Raw genomic sequence first — 26,242 nt, 5'->3', positions numbered from 1 at the left:
TGTCCAAATGAACACTGGCTTCCCTTCTCGTCGCTCATGCAGCCGCCCAGCCTGACTCCTCTGACTCTGTCACTTTTTCCCTCACTGTCAATTAGCCAAGGTCATTTTCCAGCCGGCGTACGGTGTAAGTGACTTTGTTTATATTTTTGCACTGCAGAAATCACAGTGCAAACTATAATGTGAGCACCCCACTCAGTCCAGCTGGAGAGAGTAACAAGATGCATTACTGTTGAAATGAAACAAATCTCTGTCTGCTTCCATACATTATCCATCTACTCAGACTGAAATTCTGTCTCTGTGCTCACACAATCTAGAACTGGACAGTTTGGTTTGTTTACTGGCTGTGTGCACAGCTGTAGCTCCTCAATCATCGTAGCTACAGGATAATTCTGCTTTTGTCTCAGAACCGATGTTTGCACTAATAGGAAATGCTGTAGTAAGTGTTTCTTCATTCTGTGTCACCAAAACCACTAAGTTAAGGACCCAGAGACATGCTACTATATATTTCCCCTCTTTCTCTCAGGCATGACGGGTGACGTTTGTCTGAGAGATAACTTTAGAATGGAAAAATGTCCAGGTGAATATCAGTGTATACTGCGTAGCCTCCCACGCTGCGGTACAAACTGTAAGGTGACGTTGGTAAACTCATTGTTTTGGTGTTTGATGGAGATTTCTCTGGGGCGAATGCTTTTTGACTGCACGTCACATTTAAAGGAGGCCTGTGGAGCTCTCTGGTAAACAAACAAAAGTCATGTTTACTTTCAGTCTTACTCACTAAAATGCGTCGGGTGTTTCCCTGAGGTCTAAACAAACGTGATGAATGTATTTCCTTCCTTATTAAACATTTGCAAAAACCAGCATGGTTTAGGTTCGTGTTTACCAGCTTGTGGCTTCGCTGGCACTCTGTTGTCACATCACTGGAGCGGTGTCAGACTCCTGGCTGGAAACAAGCAGCTTGTCACCCATGCGTGTGCATGTGTGTCCTGATGCATGAGACAAACAAAACGGGCACCCACTCATTCCAAAGCTGCTCCGTAGCGCTACTGGAGGTCAAAAGCTCCACAGGGTACCTTTCATAAGGCATTTAGTCTGTGTGAATGTTCCCTGCCAGTCATCAATTCCACTTTGTTTGAGCTTGTAGTTCATTCTCAGCTTTTCAAACAGCAGCTGAACTCAACAGAGACAATCTCAAGTCTAAACCTTTGAGCTTTTGAGCGTTCACTGTACAGTTTCCTGTGTCAAAGCTGCCTCAGAGGTCAAGAATGAACTGTTAACTCTTCACTTTGAAGTCAACATGGATGGAAAGTCGCAGTGATGCACCTCATCTTTCTTAGTGTTGTCATTGCTATTATAATGATTATATTATACATATCATCAACATGTCAGGGACTACAGGTGAAAATGAGCCTGTATGGCTAACTCTGGCACATTTACATGATGATTGCATGATGTCAGTGTGCATTGTCCCTTCTGACAGTCTCAGCATCAAGACAATCAGGGCACTGTGGAAAACCACGAAGGAGATGCCCTCAGATGTACAGTGCCTCCAGGAACATGTGTCTTTGTCTTCCCTCCATTTGGTTTTTTCTAGGATACCAGCAACTGTGGAATCCCTGACAAACTGTAATTAAGTCCTAATAATGTCATTGTGCTTCAGCTCTTTATTGTGTCGGTCTCAGTGTCCATGCGTTCCTGTTTGCAGCGACCAGTCATAACTCAGTGTGATTTAGTGAGCTTGTCTCTGGCCGGTATGAGCTGGTGAAGAGACGAACTTCATTGTCCACCTGCTGAGCTTTAACCAGCCTCGACCAAAATACCTCCTTGTTACTGGGGACGAGGATCAGCCGATTTACCACGTTATCTGTGTTTGTGCACGTGTGCGAGGAGAATTGACTTTCATATCAGCCTAATGTTTAATTACTGCCGTCAAGGGGGGGGGGGTGCTTGTCTGTTTGTCAGCAGGAATAAGCTAAAACTACCAGCCTGTTCATGAGACTTAGTGGAAGGGTGCAGCCATGGCCAAGGCCTCACATTAAATAAAAAACACAAAAAATGCTTATGGCTTTGGAAATATATCTGGACATAGGCAGTGGTTGTGTTTGCCGATTTGCATATCCTGGAATATTGGACCACTGGCCTTGGTGGAGGACTGTGTGCACCGAGGACTCTTCTGGTTAATGTTTGTTTGCCTTTAACCCTTTAACCTCCTCACCAAGAAAAAAGCAATGAAAAAATGTATTCTTTATATATTTTATTTCCTTGGGGCACTAATTACAAAAATCAATGTTTTTTTATGAACAGACCCCACATTTTTTGAAATATTGGCCTCCACCAAACGGTTGAGATGTCGTAAGTAAAACATGTTTTCAATAAGATATAGTGATACCATATGGTATATGAGCAGAAGGTTAAAGGGTTAAAACCCATATTTTGCCCTCAACTGCCCCCCTAAAGTCTAACTGACCAAGCAATTATTCAAATCATCTCCTCAAATTTAGCCGACAATTTTTGGTTGACAAGATTTGGGATCTTACCCACCAACCAGTCGGTCGATCTGTTACATAAATGAAGTCCCGAGTGTCTCTCACGCCTGTTTTTCCTCTGCAGTTGTACAACTTGAGGAATCAAAAATACCATCACTATTAAGGACTTGGCTTCTCTTGGGCTGTTATGAAATACTAAAGGATAAAGGCATGTCAAATGGTGGCAACCAAAAATTGTGGCTGGCACAGCTTCCACAGCCTCTCCCAGTGCAGCTCGGCAGTGTGGTAGCTGGCCAGAACAAGCTAATGAAATAACTTCATTAGGGGCCACATGAAGTGAGCAAAAGAAGCAGAACATTAGGCCCAGAGGGAGGTCCCTGGTTCTTTTTAACAGAGCTCTGAGGTTTTGAACAATGTTGCATAACAGCATCTGCATGGTGTTAAATATTTAAAGGGTGTCTGCACATCCTGGAAAACTTTAACGGTATCTGAAATTACCGTATTCAAGGCCTTAAATGGTCTTGAACACTGAAATTGTGTATATACTTTTCGTTTAGACTAGTACCAAGTTGCTAGTATCTGCCACAGCTTTGCGGGCCTGACCCGTGCAGTGCTTGAATACTTGAGCTACATTGAGATGTTGTTTTTAGCTTTTACTTTGTGCTTTAAATAACCCCCTCGTCCAGTCTGGATGGCGACCGGCTGTGTTTCCACCCCTCCGATGGTAAATCTTGGTGTGAAAAAGGTCAGGTCACAGCGAAAGGGTCAACGTCTCCCAGCTACACGCAGCCGATTGAATTTACTCATCACAAGACCCTAAATCCAGCCGTTATGTGGAAGACTTGAGGGAAAAGGGCTCAGTTTGAGATCAGTTCCAGTGGGAGACCGTCCCAGGCCGGACTCCTCTGCTGCGCTCTGAGTTTCAAATCCGTGTGGGAATGCAGTGAGGCGTGGGTTACATTTAAAGGGATTGGCTGGTCTGAGGCCAGGATCATTCAGTGCTGGTCAGGTCAGGCGCGATGACGAGGTCACAACACATTGAACTTAGTGCCTTTAAGTCAGGAGGTTAACCAACTGTTGCCAAGGTCATTGTACCCTGACATGAGATACACTTTTACGTGAAATGCTGTCAAAGTTTTCCCTCTCCTCTTCTGGTTACTTCCCCCTGGCATTTTGTTCATCATCGTACACAGTTTCTTTTAATACAAAGTTATTCAGCAGGGAGAAAAGCTTTCAAACAATATATTTGTATCATAAATGTCTCCAAACCAACCTGTTGGTGGAACAGATTTTACTCTGACAGAGGAGCTTGAATAAAATTGAATGGTGCAGTACAGCTACGATGGCTTCCTCCATTTTGGTATCTCTCGCCAAGATTTGCAAATCTGCGGATCAAAGCTCACTAAGATGAAGGTGAAGGAATTTACTCTGCCCTCATGAACTAATCCACTGATTGTGGCGATTCCATTAATTTTAAAATGCTTTTTAAAAGCTGGTGTGACCAGGACTCAGGAGGGGATCGTTTCACTCCACTCAAGCTATTCAAATACAACACAGACGTCTGAAAACCTGAATAAGAGAAATTGTCTGACTTCTTCACTTTCGGACACCTCTCATCAGCTGTGCTAACTTTAACCGTCTGTGGTGTGTTTTGTCATTTCAGATGGCTAGATGTGAGTGCAGCCAACCTGACGTGCACCAGGTACTGGGTGGTGTACCTGCAGGTCATCCAGGAGGCTGTGTGGCCAGGAGGAACTCTTCCTACTGCCCCTGGACTTGAGCGCAGTCAGGAGCAGAGGGACAGCACCAGACAGCAGGCCTTACACTGTCTGATGAGACTCCTACCAGGTACACAGACAGCGAATGGGAGCGTGACTGATAGCATGGACCGTCTTAGGTTATTGGACCGTCTTAGGTTATTGGACCGTCTTAGGTTATTGGACCGTCTTAGGTTATTGGACCGTCTTAGGTTATTAGACCGTCTTAGGTTATTGGACTATCTTAGGTTATTAGACCGTCTTAGGTTATTGGACCATCTTAGGTTATTGGACTATCTTAGGTTATCGGACCGTCTTAGGTTATTGGACTATCTTAGGTTATTGGACCGTCTTAGGTTATTGGACCGTCTTAGGTTATTGGACTATCTTAGGTTATCGGACCGCCTTAGGTTATTGGACTATCTTAGGTTATTGGACCGTCTTAGGTTATTGGACCGTCTTAGGTTATTGGACCGTCTTAGGTTATTGGACTATCTTAGGTTATCGGACTATCTTAGGTTATTGGACTATCTTAGGTTATTGGACCGTCTTAGGTTATTGGACTATCTTAGGTTATTGGACCGTCTTAGGTTATTGGACTATCTTAGGTTATAGGACTATCTTAGGTTATAGGACTATCTTAGGTTATTGGACCGTCTTAGGTTATTGGACTATCTTAGGTTATTGGACTATCTTAGGTTATTGGACCGTCTTAGGTTATTGGACTATCTTAGGTTATTGGACTATCTTAGGTTATTGGACCGTCTTAGGTTATTGGACTATCTTAGGTTATAGGACTATCTTAGGTTATAGGACTATCTTAGGTTATAGGACTATCTTAGGTTATTGGACCGTCTTAGGTTATTGGACTATCTTAGGTTATCGGACCGCCTTAGGTTATTGGACTATCTTAGGTTATTGGACCGTCTTAGGTTATTGGACTATCTTAGGTTATTGGACTATCTTAGGTTATTGGACTATCTTAGGTTATTGGACCGTCTTAGGTTATTGGACCGTCTTAGGTTATTGGACCGTCTTAGGTTATTGGACTATCTTAGGTTATTAGACCGTCTTAGGTTATTGGACTATCTTAGGTTATTGGACTATCTTAGGTTATTGGACCGTCTTAGGTTATTGGACTATCTTAGGTTATTGGACCGTCTTAGGTTATTGGACCGTCTTAGGTTATTGGACCGTCTTAGGTTATTGGACCGTCTTAGGTTATTGGACTATCTTAGGTTATTGGACTATCTTAGGTTGATATTCAGGTACATTGAGGCCAGAAAAAACTGCACTGCAAAAATTCATTCGAGGTAAGACTGTATCTGCATAGACGCCAAACAGCTGGTTACACACTGTTGCATAAATCTCCATGTGTTTGTGTCTGTAGATCTGGTGTCAGACATGTTGGGATCAGACAAGTACAAACTCAGCTGGCAGACTGCACTGGACTCTCTCCAAGACCCCTACATTAACAGGTGAATACACTCAGTGGCTACGTTAGTACGTCAGTTGCAGTTTGGGGCAGTTTGCCAAGGGCACCGGTGCATCACTGATGCAGATCCTCAAGACTGTAAACAAATACAAGTAAAAATGAATAATACAGGGCTCACAGTGGAGCCCATAGCTTGCACACCCCATAGCATGATAGGATCTGTAGCTCCTGGGAGGAAGCAGAAAGGGAAAAACAATATCAATACACTTTGTCAGTGTCAGTGTCAGTCGGTAAATCATAATTCGGTCAGTCCGCCACTTTGGTCCAGATTGAAATATCAAAACATTTAATAAAAAAAGACATTCATCACTTCTAGATGATGAATTGCAATAACATGAACGTTCCCTGACCTTCCATCTCCATTCATCAGGTCAGTTTTTCAGTTAAGTACTTGGGTTTATAATCAAAAGCCTCAGCTGTACTTTGTGTTCAGGGCTAAAGAGCAAACTTAAGCTCGCTAAGGCCAAACTGGCATGGTGAACATAGCAATAATGAATAATCAGGGGAGGTGTGTATCTGAAATGGCACCTGTAGCAGCAGTTATGCCAGTGAAGCCTTCACTTATGTGCCTGAGGATCATCCTGAATGTTCCTGTGGGTTTGTACGCTCACACGCAGCCATGTGGTCTGCTGTTGGGAGATGCTGGCGTTTTGTTAACAGGCAGGTGTGTCTAATCAAACGGGCCGGGAGTGGACGTGCTCACCTGGAATCATACAGCGTGGACTCATTTCCTCGCTGAACAACAGACCGCTGAGTGAACAGCAGCTGGAGTCTAAAACGGGTCACGGATGTGGAAACAAACTGTGGCTGGAAACAACCAGCTCCACATGATGTGGTGTTTTGATTTGAGTCCCCGACACGCATCAAGATGCACTGAAAAAAACTCTTCGCTCCCAATTTAGTTTTGTGTGAGAGCTCCTGATCATGTTGATGGTGAATGCAGGTACCTAAAATAAACAGACACGTGCCTTTCTAAATCATGTCTCACAAGGACATGGGCTAGTTTTAGGAACCTCTCAAGAATGGTGATACGAAATATTATGACTCCAGGCTGAATCAGCATGAATCAGAGCTCAGACTCTGAGCTTGTCCCCTTTCCCAAAGAGCCCTGCTTTTGTTTATTGGTCCTTTCCATGGCATCCCAAAACACCTCAAGTAGCCAGTTTGGAAAAAGCACATCATCACATCACCACTTCCACAATTGGATCAAGGAGTGAATCCTATGAATGGAACATTTTGTAATTTGAAGTGTGTATGTATGTTATATTTCAAGTTTACATGATTATTTACCAGGCGTCAGGTCAGACGTCTTTTACCCTTCAGTCTAAACAGCTAACAAGCTAACTGTTAGCTAACACCTGGCAGTCCCTGGAAGTAAATATTTATGTAAATGGAAGTAAATATTATGACTACTCTCTATGTAAGAACTAGTTTGTGTGGTTTAATCTATTTTGATTTAGCCGTGCAGAAAGCTAAGGGACCATGCAGTGTCCTCACCCGGTCTGGTTCACATGAAGTCACTGCAGAAAAGATGCTGACTGCTGGTCCTGTTTCCTCAGACACCTGGTCTACTGCATATTTGATCTGCTGCTGGAGTTCCTGGTTCCTGAAATACCAGAGGAGGACTTCCAGAGGAGCCTGTTACAGACCCTTTCCAAGAACCCGGAGAAGCTGCAGGCATGAGGAGGAACCTGTGGGGAACAGCTGCGGACCCAGCTTTAAGTTCCCATTCTGCAAACTGTCCATTCGCCACTAATGAAAAGCAGCGTGACGGTGAAGCTGCTCCCGTTCTACTAATGGACTGTGATGAGGGTGGAAGTGAATGTTTCTAGTGAGACTGAATGTTGTCTGTCCCCACGTTAACCTCCTGAGGCCGGTCTTTTTAGTTCTGTGTTGTTGTATTGGCGTATGAGGCTCTTGAACATGGTGTCTCACACACAAACATTAACAAACTGCATTTGAAGCAGCTTTGATTACATGAGAGCACCTGGTTTGTGTCTGATCTCCGAGCACGTCTGACGTGCTGTTCACATCTAAACATGTGGCAAAGATCTCCACGTCCAGCCTCTTCCTGCTCTCTAAACTCTCCGGCTTTTACTTAACTCGCTTCAGATGGTCTTCACACTCGGCCCTCAGCCCCCTCTTGCACTTTCTTGGTAGAGAAACCCACACCTGTAGCTCTAATCTGGAGAAGCAGGATTTGCTTTTTCCCTCAACTTAAAACTAAAATGTTCTATTGGGATTTAGCATCACTGGTTTTATTCGCTGTCAACCAGATTGAGCCACACATGGGATTCGGTCACAACGTGAGCTATACTTCCTAAATCTGAGCCCTCCCCAGGCGTCCCATGTCTCTGGTAGTGATTTTAACCTGCAAGTGTCCAGTTGTAGTAAAAGTACGTGCTGTAGTATAGTGTGGTGAAGAGTTGGCCGTAAGTTATTTTACTGGCTTCACAGATGCGTCACGGGAGTTTTAACGGGTCCTTTGGAGAATTATCTGTGCAGTTAATGTCTAAATTCTATAAGAACTGGGCTCCACAAACAGCTATATGAAGGATGTGGGACTGATGCTGGCCTCGGTCCATTCAGTGACTTAAGAGGGTTTTTGTAGGTCACTGTGAAACACTGAACTGCTGGAGTGTCTATATTTTGTGCTGATCACTGCAGCTCCGTGTCACTGTGGACAGTTTTCACTAGAACGACTTCCTCTGAAGAAAGAATCCCCATGAAAGCTACTGAGTGTGTTCTGTAGATCACGTCAACACTTCTCACGGCAGACGTTTGGCTTGTCTAAGCAGGAAAAGCACAGAAGCTACTAATGGAATTAAAGATGGCTCTGCTCCATTCAGGCGCCCCAGTGTGTAGAGACAGCGGGACAGTGAGCACAGTACCAGGAAAATGGAGCTCAGCCATCGTTATACACACCTGTGATTTTCCTCTTGTCACAGTGTCCTCAGCACTGATGACTGACTGCATACTGTGTGGTCTTTAAAGTAACTGTGTCTGCTCACTGCTGCAAACAAACACAGAGCCACGCTTAGTTTTAGAGTCACTTGCTACATTCACTTTATATATTGCTGAAGGTTTTTGCACTTTGGAATGCCTTAGCATGTGTTTGCCTTCATGGTGGCAATGCAACAATCACAGCTTCTTTCCCAGTTGGATAAAGACAATGATGAGAAAACTGGTGGTATTTTATCTCACGTCTGTATCCAAAGTATCTTACAGATCATTACTCACACCTCCATCACTGATGGGTGTAACCTGATGTCTTAACACACACTGTCTTAAAATAATGTGCAGTTCAGCTTCAGTTGCAGCTGGCCAGAATAACCATCATCATCATCATCATCATCATCATCATCATCATCATCATCATGATAATAATCATAATAATAATGACAATGTAATCCAGAGTAAGTCAGAGTTTCACAACCTCCTCTGGCAACATTTTACGATTCTAAAATGTCACGGCTTTAATTTAGAGAATTGGTTATGTGAGTTGTAACACTGCGTACTTGTGTGTTTTATTGTTAGCAGCATGGAGTCAGCTCCAAATAGTTGTACTGAGATTAAGATAAGCAGTATTGTCTCATTTCAGATACATGAAATGTGTCTCCTGCGACTGAATCTGCTCGCTCGGTGAAGTCATGTGGCGCTCTAATGCCAAGTTTGAGAAATTTTACATTTCATCTTGTCACTGAAAGTCTGAAAAAGGTCTTAATAATCTTAATATCACCATCATTCCAGTATTTTGCGCTCGTATCCTCAGAGGTTTAGTTGCCTCACCCTTGTCTTAACGCCCTTTTGTCCCTTTCCATTGTGTTGACTTGTGATTCAGCCTATTTATTAATCTATTTATATTTGCCTGATTTACTAACTATGACTTGTTCTGAATCCCGTCCATGAAGGAGTGAGTGAGGTGTCGGTGCTGGCAGAGAGGAGCGTCCTCTCTTATGAAGTGCTTTCAGCTGGATTTTGCCTTACAAGTTGACCTGATGAAGTTTGGTCTGCCTGCCTTAGCAGAACATTAGCCCCCCCCTCCCTCCAGCTCTGTGTGGTCAGGCTGTAAACACGTGTTCTGTTGTGAGAAACATATGAATTATCTAGCGCTTCATATTGTGTATTTGTCATTATAACAAGAACATGATATATTTTTCCTGTCGTTGCTTTCTCACTTTATCTTACGTCACAAAATGTTCTTGTTATTATTCAGAAACGATGAATCTCAGTGTGTGGCGCTCGCCACCAGATACTCAGCTCGGTTTTCAAGAGAACAAGATGAAGGACATGAAGAAATGTGTTAACTCGCGTCAGAATGAAGTGAAACTTGTCTCGTTATAACATTAGAAGGATCTTGTTTCTCTTCACATCAAAAAACTGCTGGAAATGTTTAGGAAACGATAGCAGCTGTTGTGTTTCTCTGCTTTAATCGATGTTACGTTAGTCGTTGTGAAAATGCACTGTGCTCTTTGTCCTTTGAATTTCTCATGTTTATGCCAAACTGTAAAAAGCTTAACCGTCACTTTATCTGTCGCAGAGAGAGAGATGACATTGTAGCGGCACACAGTTGACCCTGTCCTCTGGTACCCGTGCACTCCGCTGCTCCTCGTCCTCCTTCCTCTCGGAGTGTCTGGAGTTACCTGTGAACATGTGGCGTCGTGTTGTGCGTGTTAGCACTGTGTCTCTGCTCGCTAGCTCAGATTGTGTCACGGTCTTTTAAACTTTTGCTGGTTGTTCCTGAGCAAAACATACAAACAATAAAGTGACCAAAATGAGTTATTAAATCTTCAGCTGTTGTTCACATTCATTATTTTCTCGGCCTGAGGTGGGTGATACACTTTACAAGAGGCTGGTGAGCTGCTCGGTTATCTTTTATGAGATTTTACTTTAAATTTATCCCAGGCATGTTTTAACTGTCTGGACGTTCACCAGAAATGTGCTCAGCCTCTTCGGGGTCATTTATGCATTCCATATTATCTTTTTTTTTTTTTTTTACCCCTTTGTACAGACGTGTTGCACTCGCTAAGCTCGATCAGCTCCCCACTAATTTGCCGTAGCCTGCAGACTCGTGGTTCATATCCAACAACAACAGAAAGGATGAAAACCTTTAAATACCCCATAATAAAGATCAGGACCCGATTCTTGGAACGGTTTCCGTTAAGCTCCACTTCTCCAACAACAAAGGGGGATCCAGGGGGTGTTGGAGGGCGGCTTTGCATTGCTGAGAAATCCTCTTAAATCAGATTTACAGATAAAACTGTAAGCAACACTTTGGGATTAGTTAAGCCCAGAGGGACACGCATGAATAACTGTGATCTAACATCTACATGGATCACTTTCTGATTAAGGCAAGGAAAGGTACATTTATTACATTGGATTTCTTTCTTGGACTTAATTGTCCCATGTGATCTGTTACAGTGATTATATATGAGTGAGTATCAGCATGTCCTTATACTTTGGAGAACAAAGTGCCAAAAAGAGCCACAGTGCCAGTAAAAGCCTCTGTGTGTGGGGGGGATGAGCCTCCATTCCTGGAAAGCTATTCAGAGAGCTGTGTCTCACTGATCAGGGGTCTGTGAGCGGGCTGCGACCCACGGAGCAGCACTGCTATCTGTTCACGTAGTTTTAAACACTCAGTGGCCTTTATTGTCATAAAACGGAGCTAATTTTATGTGCAAACTTCAGCTCGTCACGACACTAAACTCTGAAGTGAAAGGGTGCTTCGGTGGTTTGGCAGACCACCGTTCAGTAGCGGAGCACCTCAGGGAGCCATAACTGCCTTTAAATGAAGAAACACTAATTCCCCAAGATAATATTGGACAGTTAAATGAAATATCCAGAGAAAATAAAATGTTATTATGAGATCCCCAGACGGCTTTAATGTGATTGTGGTTCAGGAGGCGCCTCATCAGGGCGGTCTCGTCCTTCAGCCTGAAGACGCTCACGGGGACAGAGCGTGAAGAGGAAGACAGATCTTCATCATTTCTGGATCACCGGTTGACGTTGCATGGTGCACACTGACGGCGGCTGAGCGCTCTTTGTGTTCGGGTCGAAGCCCACATGACCAGACCGACTCACAGTGTCGCTGTAGCAACTGCACGGAGGAGGGAGGTGGGCTTTTACCTACTGCTGACACAGACTTGAGAAAGCCAGAGGTTGTCACGGTAACAACCTATCCCAGTTGAGCTTCTTTATTACTAACACCTCCCTGAAAGAGATCCTCTATGTGGGAAGAGTCAGACTAAAATTAAACGGACACAGAACGGTCTAAGCCGAACCATTAGTACCTGGTCACATGATCTTCATCACTAGATAGAGGGGATGTGAAGGGATGTTCAGCTTTTAAGCCAACATGAAGGAGGTCATTGAAAGCTCCAGAGCAGCCCCCACACGGGCCTTCAGGTGCTTGTCTTCTCTTGATAAGAAAGCAGTCTGACCTGCACACTGAGGCTGTTCACATTAAAAACATATGAATTAAAGAGAAGAGAGGAAAACGGGATCTGTGGTGCCCCCGCTGCATCCCAGTCTTCATCCTGCACAGTGTAGCAGAGAGCAGAGAGCAGCTTCATCATCGTCGGTTCCTGGAGAACCAGAAAACCACCCAGTGGTCCTATAATGGAGGAGGACCTGGCCCCGGGTTCTCTGAATGTGAAGCTGTTCTGTCCTCTACAGATCAGGGCCGTGATGTTTCACTAAGAATGCAGAACCAGCTGATTTTGCACTTTAGTGGTGCAAAGTCCCCGACCACCTAATCAATCATCTCATAATGAACTCGGGACTCCTCAGGGTCTGGGGCCTCTGGGCTGTGACCCCCTTTGCAAGGTTGAAACTGATACCAGCTTCAATACCTCTGACTATTTAATATCAAATAGCGGTTTTGAAGAACATCCACAAATACGTTTGGATAGGATCCAGAGCTCAGGCGCTTTAGAAGATCGTTGATGTGTCTGTTGGCAGACGGCATCAAGCAGCACTCATCTATAAACTAACTATTCATTACTCTAACAGAGGAAAAGAGCCAAAGACCAAAGATAATCTATTTCTAATTATAGAAAAGCTTGGAAGCACATTTATGAAGCTGGAATCAGAGAATGTGTTTTATGTTGTTTTAGGATATGCTTTTGTGACAATTTATCTTTTAAAATCGTTGAAGGATTGAATTTAATCCTCCAGCGTATCTGAAAATGTGAAAGTATGGAGGTACGTGGTTTTCACTGGACAGTGACAGACAGATGTGCGCTGGGCTGTGAGGACGTGGTTTTGTTTGGATGACCCAAACACCCAAGAATGTCATTTATTATTCATGTAATTCAGTCAAACCGCTGATGAAGACCAAGTAATATTACTGAGAGCCCCGGAGCGGCTGCTAAATGGACCGGGAGCCGAGTTTGTTTAGTCATCTGCTGCTCCCAAGGTCATGAATGAACTCAAAGCGCTCTGAAAACAGTTAAAGCTGAACATCTACATCACCACGACAACTGGACAAGTCCATCTGCTGATGAAGATCATGTGATATGACTGAAAGCTCCACTTCCTTGTGCTACAATCTGCGTGCACTGCACTGAAAATAACCACTTTAAATATGGACACTGACAGACAACAAGCTGTGGTGTCTCCATCAGTGCCCCCACCGCCCTCCCCTTGACTGGCAGCTTCTTTTGGGCAGTAAATGAATTAAAAGTTGTGTTTCATCGATCTGCAGCAGAGGCTCATTTACATGGAAACCACATGTTCTTTGTCCTCGACAGGTTACGCAATGTCCCCCCAGCACCCCCCCGCCACACACACACACACATTCCCCAGCACTGTTTGACATGCTTTGGTCTCCACCTTCGTTCCCCGTCAAACTCTTGTTTTCTTTTCTTTCTTACATAATAAAATGCAGACACACACACACACACACAGGCCTGGCGCTCGGAGGACATACATGTTCGAGCTGACTGCCCTTTAAAGGACAAAACCCGAGACACAACCCCACAAGATATTTTCACTGTCCTCCAACAGTTTCCTCTATTTTTGGAGGCCTGATTACCTGCTTTTCAAAATTAACCTCATCTTTGATGCCATTTGGAGAATTTAGGAGTTGATCCTTCAAGAGCCTTTTAAAATCTTGAAACAAATACACATTTCAAATGTTACCTCTGGACATATTGTGGCCGACCAGAAAAAAAACAGCTCAACAGAGCGTGGTCTCCTTCTCAAAACCAAACTGTCCAAGATAATAAAAGCTGTTTATAAGAGTCTTTTCAAACTGGATGCTCACACAAGGAGCGAGATTACAAAAACAAGTTTTTGTACTTTTTTGCTATGAAACGATGAGTTTTATTGGTCTTCTCTACCAAAGTGAGGCTCACATGTTGGCAGAAACCTGCATGAGAGTCTTTTTAAAGGCGTCTGGAGGACTGATGCTATCACTGAACTGAAAACGTGTCTCTGCTCTCCTGTGTGTCTCCTGTTCTGAAGCTGCTGGATTACCAAGAAGCAGCTGATATCAGTCTTCTCCCCTGCTGTGACAACATGCACATATTGTCTCTTTAATCAGTCAGCTAAGGTGATTAAATGAAGGAATCTGCTGTTAAAGGTTCATTAATACCAGAGCAGCATGGCTGTGCTGCACTACAGCGCCCTCCAGTGGCGGGGTGACTCTGTGTGTACAGCACCTTTCAAACAGTTTCACATATGAGCAGAAGAAATGCAGTAGAATTAACGGGACAAAAGAAGAACTGTCCCAGTAGTCCCACTTTTCTGAAGTATTTTCTTACATCTCCTACTGAATGTTAAATATCATTAAGTTCTGCTGCATTCACTTTTTACTGCTGCAGCTTTATCCATTTGTAGTTTATTATCATATATATTATGTAATTACGTTTATATCTCTCACACAAATATCAAACCGACTGCATCACCTGTTGAATTGGGGGTTTTCACCTCTAGATGGCAACATCAGCTAGCTGCTGCGTCGGTGTCCCTGATCATAGAGACCACCAGGAGGCGCTGCATGGCAAACTAACAGGGATCCACCTGTTATCACTGGGAAGAGGAGGCTGTGGAAGGAGGGATGAAGAAGAGCGAGCTCAGGCTCACAGCATCTTCATCATAACACTCATCATAGAGACAGTGAGGACGTGGGCCTGTGGGGGGGTAAACATGGACGTCAGTTTTGTTCTCAGTGGTGGCGTTTACTGTCAGTGTCACTGCTGGGACAAAGTTTAGTGTATGTTCTGCTCAACAAATGCATCAGTTGAAATGTGAGGAGTCAAACTATGAAGCTGCTGTGTGGGAGGAAATGACGGCCTGTAGTCAGATTGAGCAAGAGAAGAGAAGAGAAGAGCGGGGGGGTTAACTCCTGGTCTAGCCAGTTGTTGGTAACCAGCTCTCCGCCTCACTGTCGCAATGCAGCTAAACCACTGAGCAGCCAAAGCAACTTCCACAGCTGTATTTGTAACCACAGTCCTCCTCCGCCTGATTAATCTCCCCTGCCGGTATAATTGGCTGTATTTGTTATAGTTTGACTGCTGAGGGGAAGCTGTGTGAGCCGAGGAAATCATTTGTCAAAGCACACCAGACTCCTGTAAATGGTGAATTTAGATTCTGTCACTAAGTCTTTGTTACAGACAGTGAGGTCATGGTGAATAAAAAGGTGGGGAAACAATGACATCCTGGCCGTGTGCATCATTAAACATGAAGAAATACCAGAAAAACATTCATTTAGGCTGTTTTAATGTTCTCTATATATATGGGCTAGGGGGCCCTTTGGAGGGTGTGGGGGATAAAAATACAGGGGGGAGACATGAGTAAATATAAAAAGACTGTAAAGATGTGTTCTCATGCACACCCTACTGTAACACACAAACTATGACCTGGTGGGCCGCTGCATCTTTGTGTGCCTGTCATTCTAATCTGTCAGTAATACAATTAGATATCTGTCCTACAGTTGAAGGATAATGTCCATGATAGCAGCATTTCTCTGTGCTGCTGTGAGAAGCAGATTTCAGAGTCCTGTATTATTGTGGCTGTGTCAGACTGAATGTCGAGTGTGCAGCTGTCCTCTACGTCTGCCTCCACGTTCTGGAGCGACACTGACCTCTAAACAATGCCGGCAATGAAAGCACACACACACACACACATGGGACCGATGTGACACACCCCTCAGAGTGCTGGTGGAGTGTGTCTGCAAGAGCCTCACACACAAAATACAACCAACACACAACCTACACATCAACGCGCCTCCAGAGCTCCAAAGGAAATGTGCTGCTTGGCTCTGTGTGAGCTGTGTGAACTTCAAATGAACACAGTGTGCTCTTCACATGGGGATATCTGCAGAGATAGAGGAACACACACACACACACACACACACACACCTCCAGGGACTGCTACAATCATTTGTGAAAAACGTTCCCTCTTAATTGTGGAGGACGGCTCTGAGAGGAGGTGAATGAGAGGTTAACTGACAGTCAGTCAAGCTCAGGGCTGTGAGGCGGTCTGACCTGTTGCTACAGCGGCCCTGAGGGGACAAACGCTCTCCTAATTAAAACCACTACACCAATAAATCAATAAGATTAGATAAGAGACATTTTGATATTCACTTGAAACAAATGCATCCATTACATGAATCTGTGGGATGCTGTATGAGGCAGAAACACAACTGTAGTCTCTTCAGTAAAGCCACAGGTGACAGAAGGGACAGCATTAATGTCACACAGTATTCGCACCAGTTTGCAGAAATAAATCTTTTAATTAGTAACAATTATTTTCTGATACTTTCACCTATAATTTGGTATTAGCTGCAGGTTAAAAGAAAAGCTCAGTTTAAAAATGTTTTCATTTAGTTTTTGGACATATACTGTCCACTACAGTATATGTTGAACTGAACGCCTGTCTGTAGATAAATGTCACGTCTCTGCCTGCTCAGCTCATACGTAGTACCAAATGACACAGTCCTTTTATTTGGAAGTGATGCAGAAGTCACAAACCCATGAAATAACAAATACTTCTCGATCAATGTGAAAACCTGTGGACCTCAATAATGTGCTGATCCGGTCAGAAACACTAAAGTTATTTGGCAAAGCTTCACCACCAACATGTTATGGCATCAAAACGTTTAAAGGATTAAAATGTCACTGTTAATTACAGAAAAGAATGAAATCAGTTTTGAATAAAAAAGAATCACAGAAATGATGCAAAGATGGAGAAGAGGTCCTGTGAGTGAGAATATGTTTCTCCGCTATCGCGTCATTGCTTCATATTCATCATAATAAAGTATCACAATTCATTCGTCAGTCGTTCATCGATTTCTAAGATGTTTCACATTTTTTCTCACACTGAATCTGATCTTTGTGTGACCGCAGGCCTGCAGCCGCACTTTGGCCTCTCTTGCTCTTACATGGATCTGTTTTGACCAGGTTTCTTTGTTTGAAGGACTACCTGAAGCTCCTCAGACTATTTTAGCTGGCAGCTGACTGTACTGCTCTTGGTATTGGTGGATGATCAAAGGCTTGGACCCTGTGTGACCTCTCAGGCTACAGTCTGATCCCAGCATGCTGCAGGTTAATGTTTACATACAGTCCAATGAGGCAGATTGAGTGGGAGGAGAATTAGCAGCAGTCTGTCTGTCTGGAGGCCTGACGTTCCACTCATGTGTGGAGCGTAAGAGAAGAAGACTGAAACTGTCACAAATAAAAGGGAAGTGAAAAGTGTCGCCCATATATGGACAAAACATTTGTTCAAATGTCTTTTGTAATTTGAAGTCTTTTGCAGATTTCAGCATTTGAATGTACTAAAAGCAGCTATGATTCATATACTGATGATAAAAATGTCAAAGCCCGCTGAGAATGATCACCTGAACGTGCAGCTCTCCTCAGCCTTATGATTCCAAGTCTATGTGGAAGATCTCATATCGTTCATCTGAAGAGTGACAACTGACGTGTTCAGTCTGGAATAAGATGTATTTGTTTGTGAGGACGGCGCTGAAACCTAAATGGCACAGACAGACACTTTTTCAGTGCCCAGTGGAAATGACTGTGTCTATAAGCGTAGATTAGAAGTCTTTGAAAACTTGATTGTGTCCATCTGTGTACAGAAAAAAGAGGGATTAGGCTGATCTGACAGTGAAAACTCCCACTGATGCTTATTAAGCTGATTAAAACGTACAAGACTGCAAATGATATTAGCCATAATCCTTCACCGGCATGGCTTCTCTATGCTCATTTTTGCTGTAAATGTCATTTTAAGGCTTATTTATTTAGTGCACACCTAACCATGGATTTAATCAGCTAACAATCAGAGAGCAGGTTGATCGGCAGAGGTAGAACACATTTGCAGCGACCCATGAGCCCTTTGTTCGACTGCCTGTCTTCCTGCCTGTTGTTTTGCATGTTAATAGATCATCTCTGCGTCTCCCTGACTTCTTTCCTTTTCTCTTTCTCTCTCATTACCAGAAGCACTCTCATTTCAGCCGGGCTTCACTAACCATTGTTCAGGCCTCAGCTGGACTCTGAGATCTAATCATTCAAGGGGGATTGGTCCTAATTTGCGATGTGCAGATCAGATAATGAAGAACAGCCTTTGGAGAAAGACCAGACCCCCCAATTTCCCATCCATCCATCCATCCTCCATCCATCCATAGTTGGGGCCACAACTTGAATAGAAGCAGTAGTTTTCCTCCCTCTACCTATTCTCCTCTCTCATGAATAGAATGAGAGTTTGTGAGACCTCTGTCCAATCAGCAGTGAGCTCTCCCTGGATGTGATTTATGCAAAACATGAGGGGGTTTTGCTCTCTCGGAAAGTGGCCCATCTGCTTCTTTCTAAACAAGAGGCGATGAAGTGAAATCTCATCTGCCGTTGCTGCTGTGATGATCCTACAGGAAACAAAATGACCTTTAAGCTCATGTGCTGAACTTTTCCACCAAACTTTTCCGCTGAGAGTCAAGGCCCGAGTGTGTTTCCATCAAAAGCTTGTATGACTTGTCATCTGACCTCTAAAGGCAAAAGTGTTCTACGTTTGGACAGAATTCTGTGTCTTTGACTTGTCTTTGTAGCCTTGATGTGAGGAATCATACAAATAGGGATACACTGACACTGCTTCCTGTGACCTCACCAACAGACCATTCAGGGTTTATCCTTGTTGGGCGACGTGGGAAGAGCCAGCACTCAGCTGTGCAGCCTTGTCTCTAGTCATCCCTCCGGACTGCAAGCTGGTTTTCAGATACATTCCAATCTATATTTTACATTTCTTCAACTAATTCCTGTAACATGCTGCCTTCTGCCATCTCTTCAAGCCCCCTTTTGGCAATTTTCCTTCATATTCACTTGCAGATCATATATTCTATGTAGATAGTACATAGTGTAGATATGTATTCTGTCACGATATCAGATGTTCACTGCACCATTACTGTGGTCAAAAGCTGTCATGATAGGGAAAACAAGTCAAAAGTCAAAGTCAGTCAAATTCATCTTGTGTTTATTTTATGTTTTATCCCTTTTGTGGACAATGAATCACAGTGAAACTATGCGTGCAGGGAGGTGGGAAAAGAAGTCAGTGACCACAACGGTACCAAAGTGGACAAAAAGAACAATTACACTCAATGGATAATGAACCAACAATAAATGTTTCCTCTTTCTATGTTTCATGTTCTCTGTCTATGGCAAACTTTTATGAAGGAAGACGAACAGTTTTAATGAGTCTATCTTTATCTGACAAGCTGGAAACATTGTCTGAATGTGTACATGATATTATCACACGTGTATCATTAACACAATATCAATATTTCATTTTTAAATATCATAGTTACCCTCAATACTGGTATGGCTCAACACCCCTGCTTGTATCTTTTAGATTTCTCTCACCAGCCCCGTTGGTAGTCCCGTTCCTCCACCTCCATCGAGAGGGCCAGACAATGCACGCTGGTAATAAGGTGCACCGTCAGGTTAGCATCGCCAGCCGCTGAGGCTGATCTGAGAGCGCTGGAGAAGCAGGTGACCAAGGCACACACACACACACACACACACACACACACACACACACCACCAGCAGCTTCGTAACCACCATTCTTATCCACCAAGCACTTTGTTTGAAACAGGCCTCTAGAGAGCCAATGCTGAAGCCTGTGATGTTCTAGGTTTTCATTAACAGGAAATACAGGTAGACACAGACACCTTTACGTGCTGCAGTGAAGCCGATACTTTAAGTTAACATCCACGCTGTCACTGTCTGCTGGTGACTGCTTTAACACAATAATGGTCGACCTTCTTGGCAGTGGATGGATTTTGCTGTTCAGGCAGGATGTCCAGCGTCAGGAGATGTTGTCTTTCACAGAAAACATGAGATGATTAATGCTTCCTCTAGCAGCAAAAGCAGTTTGTTTGGCATGATCAGGACATCAGACCAGTCGAGACATTAGCAGTGAACCAATCTGCAGAGGGCAGTAACAGACACTTGTCAGCTTCAATTATGATTTATGAATTGTCCCATGTTGCAGCGTCTCAGAGGTTTTATAGCCTCCGTGGGTGAATATACGAGCCTCATCGGCTGTTCGATGCATCACTGAGTGTTTCCTCATCTCCTCTGGCACACCTAGCCGGGTCGTGGGTTGATGTCCGTCTGCAGTATTTCTTATTATGTCTTCAAAATGACACACTGATTTTCTCATCACACCGCGTTCTTCATCTGCTGTCAATGTAGACGTTTGTGAACATGAAAACCAGGAGCAGTGGTAGGGATGTCAGTGGAGAAGGTTACTATGAACATATGACTCCCATTTTCTTTTTTCTTTTGTCGTAAAAAGAGGAAATGGCAATCCTAAAAAGTCAGCCGCTCTCAAGTGTTTCTTTCGAGCTGCTTCCCGTTACTCACTTCCTACTCTCTGACCACTACCATTAGTTTTAGGGGCTTGCTCATTCACAAGTGGCCATTATAAAGCCATCTCACGTTCTTTTGTTTAGTCAGATAACATCAGCTGGAGGACCTCAGGGCAACTTTGGACCAACACACGCACAGAGGCCACGAAGACAGGAACAACATTTACGATCTCTCAGTATCAGTAAATCACTGCCACAGTCATTGTGAAACATTAGCTTAATGACCATGAAACATTCACTGCCTCTCCATTGGCTTTTACGCAGAACAGCTAATTTACGGTTTAAAAGCACTCAGTTAAGACTAGTCATAAGTCTGCTGGAGGAAGAGGACATAAGGTAGACGTTGTCAGAGACGGTGGAGGCCATGGAAAGTAATCATTCAGTGGACGCTAAGTTAATATATTAGTTAATATATATATATGTCAGCCAAATGTCTGCCTCTAACTTGCTATCTTCCCCGGAGCGTTTCTGTGCTTTCTCATCTCTCAGGTTCCTGTGGATCCTGTGGATCCTGTGGATCCTGGTCCTGGCCCCGCTGATGTGGTTCTCTGGTTCCTGTGGGTCCTGGTCCCGGTCCCGCTGATGTGATTCTCTGGTTCCTGTGGATCCTGGTCCTGGTTCTGCTGATGTGGTTCCCTGGTTCCTATGGATCCTGGTCCTGGCCCCGCTGATGTGGTTCTCCACCAGCCAATGGATGTGCGTCTGTCCAAGGCTACAGCCTGTCCGTCCTTGGGAGCTGGATCTCTCCTTCACTGTGGTGCTCCCGGAGGTTTCTCTTTTCCCACTGGGTTTTTTGAGTTTTTCCTTCCCGAAGAAGGAGGGTCATAAAGGGCAGGTGATGCCTCGGACTGATCCACCGGCCTGATCCATTGGCCTCATCGACTGCTGAACTCTTTATTAGATTGTTTGTTCGCTTACACTTGTTTATTTCAGTGAGCTTTGTAAAGCACTGTGAGACACTCTGTTGTGATATTGGGCTATACAAATAAAATTGAATTGAATTGAATTGAATTGAATATATATATAATTTTAATCATAGAGTCTTTATGTCTGAGAGAAATCTTAATATTCCCAACAGCCTTTTTAATCTGGTTAGTACCTGGTAAGCAAACTAAGACATCTGGACGGCCATCTTTGTAGTTTACATACAGTTTTGAATGAAATAAAAGCGTATGATAAACATTAATGATAACTCCGGGTTAGTTTGTCAGTCTGTTGAACTCTACGTTTAACTCTTGTTGAACTAAATGTGGCCGAAGTCTAAGTGAGGTTTTTGACAGTTGGTGATCGAAGAAAAAGACATTTGCATTTGTCAAACTCTAAAAGAGGGTGAAAGCAGTCATTTCTCAGTCATTTCGTGTGATATTTACAACATGTGTCCAGCCAGCAAAGCCAAGCTCTCTGTCACTCAAGTGCAAAAGCAGATGAAAGATAATGAAAACTCAAAATGGATTGTTTTTTTTCCCATTTTCCTACCTTGCTGCTAAAATGACAGCTGCTATCAGTGAACAGTAAATGGAGAGTGGAAAGCAGAATGGTGACGAGGATTCAGGCAAACCAGTCACACAATGCTGGCTTGTTTAGTGCCACAAAACAGATGCTGATGAAAGTCAAGTTCAGTGCTGCTGACGAGAAGCTAGAAACAGAGTTCTCAGGAAGAGACGGTGGCTATTCGAAAAAAATGGACCTCTTGTGGAGAAACACCGGCTGCAACAATGCCGCTGGTGTCTTCAGACTCATCCATGTCATGTGATATTCCACAGTCATAAAACAACAGCATGCGGACTTGCTGTTTTAGGCTTGAGGACACGTCATTACTCATCTGAAAGGTTTGTCAGTTCTGCTGAAAGGTGGGAACACTGGTGAGACCAAACATCCACTCAGGGCTAAAACCACGCGTGCACTCCCTCATCAGCGCTCGTAGTGGACCTTGCTGACAAGACGTACCCTTTGGAGGGAATGGTTTAAAAGGATTCATCACACATGCACGGCATGTCAGGATGGAAACACCAGCGCACATTGGCAGGCTCACACTGATTTACACCTCTCCACATCACTCTCACAGAGGGCTGTCGTGTAACCCGACCATGCAAGTTTAAACAATATGTTAACGCCTCCTTCCTGAAAGCCTGGATGGATGAGTCTTCCAGACCACCGTGCAGGTCCACTTGCTTTTGTTTTATACTATATTTTAATGGCTATGTAGAGCAGGGGTGTCCAAACTGCGGCCCGCAAGAAATTCTAAAAATGAATTGGAACACGGCCCACACAGGGAACCTGCACTGGACTGTGTTGTACTTCTTAGTCTCACCGCTAGGGGGAGTAACTGTCTTGAACGAGGCAGCTTCTCTATAAAAAGAGTAATAGAAGAAGAAATGTGCTACAGGTGACCCAACATGGCGGAATTAAGAAAACGTAAGAGAGCATATGAGTGTAGAAAGTTTGAGACTTGGTGTGCGATGAGAGCACAGCTAATAACTAATGAAGATCACTTTTACATTACAGAGGAGCTGCTGGATGTTAGCAGGCTAAAGAGCTGAAGCTGTGCCAGGTGCAGTGTGCATGAAGGGATTTAAATGGGACGAGCTGTGTGGAGGTACGACTGATGGCGCTCCAGCTGGGACAGGTGAGCGCAAAGAAATCTACGGTGTCCACCGAGGGGCAAGACAGTGGAGGTAACAGACTATTTCAAGCTTCCCTCTCTGATGCTGATGTTGGTGTTGGTGCTGATCAGAGCCGGCTCTACCCAATGTGGCGCCCTAGGCGAGATTTTAGATGGCGCCCCCCTCCATCAGCGATTTACATGCACTTACAAAAGAAATCGAATAGCATTGCTTTTATCATTGTCTTTAATTTGTAAGGTAACATGTCACCAAATTTATATACTTAACAAATCACAAATTAATACAAAAAAATCTGAAATACAATATAAATACCCTTACCACAAAATAAAACCTGTAAATAAGTGAATAAAGAATAATAATAATAATAATGTGTACTTTAAGACTGACGTAAAGATTAAAACAATTAACATGCTTTAGATAATATGAACTGTAACACAAGTTAAAAATCAGATCCATGAAGGGTTGAAAATGGAACAGCATTCTGACTGACTATTAAAAGCAGGAGAAACGTTAGCTAGCCAGAATGTCAGATGGAAATAAAACAAGCATAGATTAGGCCAATGTAGACACCTACTGAGTAGGTTTAATCTATCCAGATGATCCTAACAGTAAAGACCTCTCCATGCCGCTCAGCTACAGAAATATAAAACTGCTTATTTACTGATTAGCATACGATGTTGAGGCTGATCGCTCAGAAGCAAGTGAACAACCTGCTGTTCCACTGTGATAACTGCTACACCTGATGTTCCACTGTGATAACTGCTACACCTGATGTTCCACTGTGATAACTGCTACACCTGATGTTACACTGTGATAACTGCTACACCTGATGTGATAACTGCTACACCTGATGCTCGCTGTGATAACTGCTACACCTGATGTGACAACTGCTACACCTGATGTGATAACTGCTACACCTGATGCTAGCTGTGATAACTGCTACACCTGATGCTTGCTGTGATAACTGCTACACCTGATGTGATAACTGCTACACCTGATGCTCACTGTGATAACTGCTACACCTGATGTGATAACTGCTACACCTGATGTTACACTGTGATAACTGCTACACCTGATGCTAGCTGTGATAACTGCTACACCTGATGTTACACTGTGATAACTGCTACACCTGATGCTCGCTGTGATAACTGCTACACCTGATGTGATAACTGCTACACCTGATGTTACACTGTGATAACTGCTACACCTGATGTTACACTGTGATAACTGCTACACCTGATGCTCGCTGTGATAACTGCTACACCTGATGTGACAACTGCTACACCTGATGTGATAACTGCTACACCTGATGTGATAACTGCTACACCTGATGCTAGCTGTGATAACTGCTACACCTGATGCTTGCTGTGATAACTGCTACACCTGATGCTCGCTGTGATAACTGCTACACCTGATGTGATAACTGCTACACCTGATGCTCACTGTGATAACTGCTACACCTGATGTGATAACTGCTACACCTGATGTTACACTGTGATAACTGCTACACCTGATGCTAGCTGTGATAACTGCTACACCTGATGTTACACTGTGATAACTGCTACACCTGATGCTCGCTGTGATAACTGCTACACCTGATGTGATAACTGCTACACCTGATGTTACACTGTGATAACTGCTACACCTGATGTTACACTGTGATAACTGCTACACCTGATGCTCGCTGTGATAACTGCTACACCTGATGTGACAACTGCTACACCTGATGTGATAACTGCTACACCTGATGTTACACTGTGATAACTGCTACACCTGATGTTACACTGTGATAACTGCTACACCTGATGCTAGCTGTGATAACTGCTACACCTGATGCTCGCTGTGATAACTGCTACACCTGATGTGATAACTGCTACACCTGATGCTCACTGTGATAACTGCTACACCTGATGTGATAACTGCTACACCTGATGTTACACTGTGATAACTGCTACACCTGATGCTAGCTGTGATAACTGCTACACCTGATGTTACACTGTGATAACTGCTACACCTGATGCTCGCTGTGATAACTGCTACACCTGATGTGATAACTGCTACACCTGATGTTACACTGTGATAACTGCTACACCTGATGCTAGCTGTGATAACTGCTACACCTGATGTGATAACTGCTAAACCTGATGTTACACTGTGATAACTGCTACACCTGATGCTGACTGTGATAACTGTTACACATGATGCTCGCTGTGATAACTGCTACACCTGATGCTCGCTGTGATAACTGCTACACCTGATGCTAGCTGTGATAACTGCTACACCTGATGCTCAATACACCTGATGCTCACTGTGATAACTGCTACACCTGATGTTCGCTGTGATAACTGCTACACCTGATGTGATAACTGCTACACTTGATGCTCACTGTGATAACTGCTAAACCTGATGTTACACTGTGATAACTGCTACACCTGTGATAACTGCTACACCTGATGCTGACTGTGATAACTGCTACACATGATGCTCGCTGTGATAACTGCTACACCTGATGTGATAACTGCTACACCTGATGCTCGCTGTGATAACTGCTACACCTGATGCTCACTGTGATAACTGATGCTCGCTGTGATAACTGCTACACCTGATGCTCGCTGTGATAACTGCTAAACCTGATGTGATAACTGCTACACCTGATGCTCGCTGTGATAACTGCTACACCTGATGTGATAACTGCTACACCTGATGCTCACTGTGATAACTGCTAAACCTGATGTGATAACTGCTACACCTGATGCTCACTGTGATAACTGCTACACCTGATGTGATAACTGCTACACCTGATGCTCGCTGTGATAACTGCTACACCTGATGCTCACTGTGATAACTGATGCTCGCTGTGATAACTGCTACACCTGATGCTAACTGTGATAACTGCTCCACCTGATGCTCGCTGTGATAACTGCTACACCTGATGCTCGCTGTGATAACTGCTACACCTGATGTGATAACTGCTACACCTGATGCTCGCTGTGATAACTGCTACACCTGGCTCGCTGTGATA

General features: G+C 43.8%; 1 protein-coding gene across 1 annotated transcript in view; it reads left to right on the top strand.

The window, feature by feature from the left end:
* Window positions 1-7,418, top strand: part of snx19b (sorting nexin 19b) — a 33,892-nt gene extending 26,474 nt beyond the window's left edge. Inside the window, exons 12-14 of the mRNA XM_070829068.1 lie at window positions 4,147-4,331; window positions 5,631-5,718; window positions 7,295-7,418. Coding sequence (XP_070685169.1) covers window positions 4,147-4,331; window positions 5,631-5,718; window positions 7,295-7,418 — 397 coding nt within the window. The remainder of the gene's footprint in view (window positions 1-4,146; window positions 4,332-5,630; window positions 5,719-7,294) is intronic.
* Window positions 7,419-26,242: the final 18,824 nt, after the last annotated feature.

Source organism: Pempheris klunzingeri, chromosome 4, assembly GCF_042242105.1.
Source record: "Pempheris klunzingeri isolate RE-2024b chromosome 4, fPemKlu1.hap1, whole genome shotgun sequence".
Classification (NCBI taxonomy): Eukaryota; Metazoa; Chordata; class Actinopteri; order Acropomatiformes; family Pempheridae; genus Pempheris; species Pempheris klunzingeri.
The sequence above is the reverse complement of the archived record's forward strand: the minus strand, read 5'-3'. Positions and strand labels throughout refer to the sequence as shown.